At 42.2% G+C, this 8,175-nt stretch overlaps 1 protein-coding gene across 1 annotated transcript in view; it reads left to right on the top strand.

Annotated features, from left to right (window-relative positions):
- Positions 1 to 18: 18 nt before the first annotated feature.
- The window catches only part of ACADSB (acyl-CoA dehydrogenase short/branched chain), a 48,143-nt gene continuing 39,986 nt past the window's right edge, over positions 19 to 8,175 (top strand). The window contains exon 1 of the mRNA XM_073793839.1: positions 19 to 161. Within this exon, the coding sequence (XP_073649940.1) occupies positions 120 to 161 (42 nt within the window). The 5' untranslated portion in view covers positions 19 to 119. The remainder of the gene's footprint in view (positions 162 to 8,175) is intronic.

Below are 8,175 nucleotides of genomic sequence, written 5' to 3'. Positions count from 1 at the left end.
GACAAGGGAGTTTGTGGGCGGGGCTCTGGCTCCACTCGCCCCCAGGCATTGGTGTGCGGCCCGGAGGCTCGCCAGAGCCGCTTCCCGGGATTCTTGAGGGAGCTTGTCCTGGGGCGCAGATGGAGGGAGCCACGGTTCGGCTGCTACGCGGCTGCGCGCTGGTAAGTGTGCTCGCAGCGGGCGTCTTGGGGGCCCCGAATGACCTTGGCCCCGGCAGCGGGGTCTTTCCCTGACGAGACTGGAGCGCCCGGTCCACGTCCCGGGCCCGCGCTTCCCTTCCTCCGCCGGGTCTCTCTCAGACCCCTCACCGCGGGCCGGCCCCGACCCCGACCTCTCTCCAGGCCTCTAGCCGAGCCGGCCTCAGTTTCTGTAAGGAGGGCTGGGAGTGGCAGCTGGTGAGAAGGGGGCTAGGGGCTGGTCTAGAAGCTTCTTTGACGGAGCAATCACCTTGCATGGAGTCGGAGAGACACAGCTGTAAGATATCTTTTGCAGGCCATTGGGTCCTGAAAGCTGCCGAGTCTTGAATCTTTCGAGGCATTTTGTAGAGATGTCATTTCTCTGATGTCGCTTTTCCCCAATGATTACATTTCCCATTTGTCTTGATTCCTTTCTTCCTAAGTGCTAGACCAGGGTTTCTTAGCTTTGGCACTGTTGACATTTGAGGCCAAATAATTCTCGATTGTGGGAGGCTGTCCTGTGCACTGTAGGATGTTTAGCACCCCGGAGTTGTGACAACCAAAGGCAAAATTGCCCCTGATTGAGTACCGCTGGTGTAGACCTGTACTATTGTGTGCTCCAGAAGGGTGGGAAGAAGGGACCATTCTCCTTACAACCTGGTAAAAAACTCTCAACCTATTTGCTGTACCCAGTTTGTTGACTATACGAATCGATCTCCAAGATTCCAACAGGAGCGGTTGAGATTCTGAGGTGCTGTTTGCCAAAGAGTTTTACAAGCTAAATGGTCAGTAGCTTGCAGAAGGAACTCAAAAGCACAGCTACCACTTAGACCCATTTCAAAAGTTCACCTGTGGTGTAACGAGGCCCTCAGCTAGGGTGATACCACTGACGGTTAGCGAGGAAGATACATTAATAGACTTGAGAAGAGCTGATAATTACCTTGAGATGGAGGAATTAGATGGACTCCACATTTTCTAAATGGAGTGGCTTAGTGGTGGGCAAAGATTGGGATGTCTGGAGGAAACGTAGTTTAGGGGGAACAGAAGGAAAATTAATTAATTCTCTTTTAGACTTTAAAAAGTGTCAGTAAAATGTACCCCTGGAGAGTTTTGGAAGCTGGGCAGGAGGAGGATCTGGAGAGCAGCAGAAAAATAAGAGCTAGAGAAGTAGGAGACAGGCAAAGCCACAGATGAGGGATGGGGCGTGTGAGGAAATGGAAGCACAGGAGGGTACAAGTCAGCCTTTGGAGTACATTACAGACCATTCTGGGTAAATGGTGAAGAAAGGCAAAGCAAAAGGAGAATAAATGTAGGATATCAGAGGAGGCTTTGTGACAAACATGCTTTATTCAGAATTGGAGCAAAAGAAGTAGAGGGATATTTCAGTCCTTTCTTAAGAGCAAAAGTACAAGCAGAGTTTGTGCCATGTAAAGGAAACAACCCAAGGAAAGCAGAGGCAAGTGTTTTTTGAGAAGTTCAAAATACAGCCCCCTAACCCAGGGTCAATTTATGGAGATACGGATTGAAAATTGAGGCAGCGCATGAACTCGGTCCATTGAACCATGAAGAACTGCTTGAGGTTCTGGTGCTCCCTTGACTCAGTTTGGTGTTCACCTGGGGGCACTGGAATATGCCACACCTGGTCTGGAGCTCAGGTGTCCTTACTTCTATCTTAACTGTTCTTTCTGCTACCAGCCTGGTTTCCCTGAAAAGGAGGGTGGGTCAAAGAAATTCCCAGTACCTGGTAAGGTATTGGACCCAAGTTAATTGCACAATTTTTAAAAAAAGTTCATTAATAATCCCACCTTTTAAGATTCCTCTGGAAATAAAGGGAAGTTAGTCTCTGGTTTCGTTTTTGTACACTGGTAGTTTGGGAAAGAGAACTTGCTGACTTGGCTAAGGTCACACGGAAGGCAAACAGGTCTCCTTTATGCTGGTTCCTGGCACTGTACCCTGTCTTGGTTTATTTAGCCTACTCCTGAGGCAGTCTACTCTTCTTCTAGAAGGTGGTGATACTGTTAGGAACTACTAGGGGCTGGAATGAGGAGCCTGAGACTGATGGAAGGGAAAGGTTACCTGTTTAGTAGTTTTCAAGAATACCTGAAAACAGAAGCTACTGTTTCGAGAGAAAGCAAGCAGGGATTAGAGAGATTCTGGTGCCAAAGTTTTGGCTTGGGCATATGAAAACAGAAACGATCAAACTCTTTTTTTTGGTTGGGGGGGGGTGGGCTGTGTTGGGTCTTCATTGCTGCACGCGGGCTTTCTCTAGTTGCAGTGAGCGGGGGCTACTCTTGGTTGTGGTGCACGATCTTATTGCGGTAACTTCTCTTTTGTGGAGCACGGGATCTAGGCACGCGGGCTTCAGTAGTTGTGGCTTGCGGGCTCTAGAACGCAGGCTCAGTAGTTGTGGCTCGCGGGCTCTAGAACGCAGACTCAGTAGTTGTGGCTCGTGGGCTCTAGAGCGCAGGCTCAGTAGTTGTGGTGCACAGGCTTAGTTGCTCCGCGTCATATGGGATCTTCCTGGACCAGGGCTGAACCCGTGTCCCCTGCATTGGCAGGTGAATTCTTAACCACTGCACTACCAGGGAAGTCCCAGGATCAACTTTTAAAATCTAAAGTCAGGTATGCAATACTTAAGTCAGATCTTAAAATGGACATCCCAGGTTTAGTCAGAATTCAGTAAAGTGTTGCTGAGTAGAAGACTGGGAGTCCTTGAACTATTAGGGCATAGAGAAATAAGTATTGTGTAATTTACTGAACAAAAACATATAAACCCTGAAGGATAAAACAGCATTAATAAGTATAGGGGAGGAAAACTGTTCCCCTTTTCCCTTCTAGGTTCTTTAGCTGGTCTGATAATTAAATTGGCATGACAGATTAACAGGAGAAAAACAAATTTTGTACTTAAAGGAGCCCATAAAAAATATGAGACTCAAAGAAGTGACCAAAACCTGAAGCTTTTATGCTCTTTAGACAAAGAAACGGTACATTTGTGAAGAACTGACAAGAAAAAGAGGTTTGGGCTTGGGGTAGCTAATTAGTGAAGAAGTAACAAGCTTTGTTTATACAGCCTTCTCTGCTCTCAATTCCGTTTCTGGTGATGAGGATGCCTTCTACCCTCCTGGTAGAGGGAGGGTACCTTTCACAGGGGAGATATTTCCTGTTTTCAGGGGGGACAGAGGAGGTCAGTATCCTTCTTGCACTGCTGTTTCTTAAGTATCTTTAATTCAAAATGATCAGTGTGGGGACTTCCCTGATGGCGCAGTGTTTAAGAATCCGCCTGCCAATGCAGGGGACTCGGGTTTGAGCCCTGGTCCAGGAAGATCCCACCTGCCACGGAGCAGCTAAGCCGTGCGCCACAACTACTGAGCCTGCGCTCTGGAGCCTACGCGCCACAGCTACCAAAGCCTGCGTGCCTAGAGCCTGTGCTCTGCAACAAGAGAAGCCACCACAATGAGAAGCCCTCACAGGGCAATGAAGAGTAGCCCCCGCCCGCTGCAACTAGAGAGAAAGCCCGCTCACAGCAACGAAGACCCAACACAGCCAAAAATAAATAAATAATTATTTTAAAAAAATGATCAGTGTGCCAAAGTGGCATATTTAGGGGTGGCACATTCTGCTCCCCTTTATAAGCAAATCCTCATCACACCTCCTCATCATCATTCTTTGCTATAAGGGAAATTTGCCTCGGCATGACTCTGCCTACCTCAGCACCTAAGGCAGTAGGAGAAAGTGTGTCCAGTGTAGTTCTGACATCTACTGATTACACAGTGAGCCATAGCTGTCAAATCTAAATTCTGTATTAAATATTGGCCTATTGCAGAACTGTTTATATGCAATGTTAACCCTTAACATCCACAGAGCATAAAAGCATCAGAAAATCACTGTTCTCATTTTGCTTAGGTTAATTACCCTAAAGTGGTAACAAGCGATGAGCATAATTAAGCACATTGGTGTTTAATCTCCTTTTTATTATATAAAAACTTGACATGAAGGACCTTCTTTCTACTACTTCCTTTTTGGAATACCTCCTAAATATATGTCTTTTAAACAACCAGTACACAGTATTTAGCATAAGAAATAAAATGTTAATTCATTAATTCTTCTAAATCATTGATATAATTCTCATAAACCATACCAATTCCTATAATTTTAAAGTTACAACATTTGGTTTCTCTAATTTTAAAGGAATTTAATTTACTTTTTTGGGTGTGGGGGAGGAGTGATACAATTCTTTAAAAGTATTTCTTTTCAGTAGATAATTGTAGAATCTCATGCAGTTATAAGAACTAATACAAAGAGATGCTGCACACCCTTTATCCAATTTGCCCCAAAGGTAACATCGTACAAAACTATAGTACAGTATCACAACCAGGAAATTGACATTGATGCAAACCATCAATCTTTTTCAGGTATCTCCAGTTTTACACATAAATTTATACACTTCTGTGCAGTTTTATCACATGTATGCACCACTACAGTCAAACTACAGGACAGTTCCGTCAGCACAAGGAGCCCTTGTTTTACCCTTTTTTTTTTTTTTTTTTTTTTGGTGTACACGGGCCTCTCACTATTGTGGCCTCTCCCGTTGTGGAGCGCAGGCTCAGCAACCATGGCTCAGGGGCCCAGCTTCTCCGCAGCACGTGGGATCCTCCCGGACCAGGGCACGAACCCATGTCCCCTGCATCGGCAGGCGGACTCTCAACCATTGTACCATCAGGGAAGCCCTGTTTTACCCTTTTATAACTACACAACATCCCTACTCCGCCACCCCACCTGTTTCTAACCCTTGATAACCACTGATCTGTTCCCCACCTGTATAATGGTATCATTTCAAGATTATTAGGTAAATGGAATCATGTATTTGTAACCTTTTGGAATTGGCTTTTTACATTCAACATAATTATTATGACATTCAAACAAGTTGTTGCCTGAATCATACTTGGTTCCTTTTTATTGCTGAGTAGTATTCCATTGTAAAGGAGGAAAAAACAACTACTCTCGGGTTTAGCGTGTGGAGCCTGCAAATTAAACTGACAGAAGACAGATTAACCTGAGGAAAAGGTTTACTTGATATGCATAGGGAAGCCAACAAAAGAAGTAGCTTCATTAAATAAAGTTAAAGGTTTATATACTTAGTAGGGAAGTGGGAGGGGGGAGAAATTGATTCTATGGGAAAAACAAATAGGGTTCTTTAGGAAAGACCAAACAGATTTTTGAACAGATATGAGGTAAGAAAGATGATAACAGTGTTTAAGTATGAGTGGTCTTTTCCATAAAGTCCCCCAGGAGGGGATTTACAGTAGCCTCATTTCCCAGTGTTGCTTCTTTTAGTCAGATAAGAAGACTTTTTTCTGCATCTGTTGAATCTCAAATGTCTTTGGCTTGGAATAATCTTTATTGGAATCTGAGGTTCCATGTGGGTCCCCACACCAACCATGGCATGTCCCCACAACATGCCATGGTTGCTTAACCATTCACCTACTGAAAGACATCCAGATTGTTTCCAGTTTTTGACTATTGTGAATAAAGCTGCTATGAACATTTGTGTGCAGGTTTTTATTTGAACTTAAGCTTTCGTTTCTCTAGGATAATACCCAGGAGTACAATTACTGGATCATATGATAACTGCATTTTTATAGGAAACCACGAAACTGTTTTCCAACATGACCTCCTACCATTTTACATTCCTATCAGCAGTGTATGAGAGATCCAGTTTCTCCTCATCCTTGCCGGCAGTTGGCATTGTCGGTAATTTTTTTATTTTAGCCATTCTGATAGGTGTGTAATTATATCTCACTGAGTTAATTTAATTTTAAAATATTCTTTAGTTTCCAGCAACTTGGAGAATGGTTATTTGAGCTAAAAGATCCTTTGAGTATCTTACTGTTAAAACAACAAAATTCAGCTGAATAAATTTTAAAGATTTTATTGGCTTTATTCAACAGCTCATGAATTGGGCAGCCTTCCATCTAGTAAACAGAAGGAAGCTCCAAAGAGCTATACAAAATAAAAGACTTACAGGCAGGAGGGGGTGGGGCTAGAAAGTTGCTAGCAGGGAGATGATTGGGGCAAAGTCACCTTCCTTTAGGGGACAGCAGGGTCTGTCAAGCAGATGACCTCACTAGTGCTGACCAGGTAATTCCAGATTGACTGGTCTAAGATTCCACTCCTGGGAAGAGTTGAAACTAATTAATTTAGGTATTAAGTCTGGTTTGGTGATGTGGGCTTAGCACAAGTGATTCCATTTGGGGCCTGTTGTCTTTTTTTTTTTTAACATTTCACATTTAATTATAACGTAATATTATTTTACCTTTCCTTGATCTGTAAAGTTGCTTCATTGCAAGAGGACATTAAAAATACCATCAAAATGTGCTTACCAAGAGTGAGCACTCTAATTATCTAGCTCTGGAATCATCATATGAGCTTTTTGGACTTATTAAGTCAAAAAGGACTTAGAAGAAAAATTTTGTTCATGCATCTGTTATCTTTAGCCTATATAAAAACTCAGATTAAATGTAAAAATAGAATGCATAAAATTCTAAAAATAAACATGGGTAAATCCCTTTATTAGAGTAAGGAAGGTCATCCTAATTTAAAGCTGGAAGGCATCAAAGAAAGGTTGATAATTTTGACAACATAAACATCAAAACCTTTTGCGTGACAAAACAAAAAAACTATGCGCAAAACCAAAAGACAGATGACAAAGTGGTTGAAAAAAATTTGCAGCTCCTCTGTCAACTTAAAGAAAAATGCACAACATGAGAGTTGTGAGATCAGGGACTTACTGATGACTAAACCTGGGAGATAGCCTCTCAGTGAGTAGCTCAAAACAAACTGCTCCAAAAAGGTAGGGGAGGAACCACCATATATACGAAGGTTTCGGCAGGGAAAGACATGCAGTCAAGCATACATCTTGATAAAAGACTAATACTAATCACAAGGAACAAATACCTCAAGTTAATGATTTTAGTGCTTTTTTTTATGCACAGGAAGAATCTGGGGTCATTGAAATTCTTCCTGAGATAATATATCCATCTAGGGACCCTTTTGTAGAAAGCACAGATTGCTTCATTGAGCCTGCAGGTTTTTTAAAAAGTCTGAATTACGTTTAGGGTACACCGTTGGTGGGAGACTATAGTGGGTTGCGACTTTACCCTCGTGTAACTGGATGATGAGGGAAGCGCTGTGTTTTGCTCACACCTGTCACCAAAGAGCTAATTTCCTTAATTTATATTGAGCTCTTAGAAATCAATAGGAAAAAAAAAAACTGAATAGGAAAAGAGCACAGGACATGAATAAACAAAAACAGAATTAGAAATGTTCTTAAATGTATGAAAAGGGGTGCAAACTCGTAAATGAAAGACAGCTATAAGAACACTTTGTGATACAATGTTTTTTTACCTATGAGATGGATGCAGAAATAAAACTGGCCTACAAGCTGTTTTGGCAAGATTCTAGGGAAACAGGCACCATTATATATTTGCTAGTGGGTGTGAGAATGGTTTAACTTTTACGGAGGACAATTAGAGAAAATTTGTCAGTATTTTGAATTTATTTTTAACATTGACAGAGATTTCCCTCTTCTAGCTTGTGCTACAGATGTGAAATAATGTACGTCAAAAGTTATTCATTGCAGCATTTTTTTTTAGAAACTTTACTTTGCAGTATGTAATTAGATTCATAGGAAGTTGCATAAATACAAACAGTAGAGAGAGGTCCCCCCATCCACTCAGATTCTCCCATGGTTGTATCTCAGTAGTACAGTTATTGGAACCGGGAAATTGATATTATTGCAACGCCAAGGAAAGGATAGCCCAACAAAGTGGTATGAAAATTACTCTAAACCTAAAACATTTGACCATTCAGCAGCCACAAGAAAGAAACATTATCTAAATTTAAACAAAGCCTCCTGAAAGTACATCTGTAGATATAAAGAAACTATCTTTTCTCCTATAAATCCATTTATTGTCAGTCATTTCCTACCCCCCCCACCCAA

The sequence above is a fragment of the Tursiops truncatus genome, chromosome 16 (assembly GCF_011762595.2).
Source record: "Tursiops truncatus isolate mTurTru1 chromosome 16, mTurTru1.mat.Y, whole genome shotgun sequence".
NCBI classification, from domain to species: domain Eukaryota; kingdom Metazoa; phylum Chordata; class Mammalia; order Artiodactyla; family Delphinidae; genus Tursiops; species Tursiops truncatus.
This window is presented reverse-complemented; position numbering and strand designations above follow the sequence as displayed.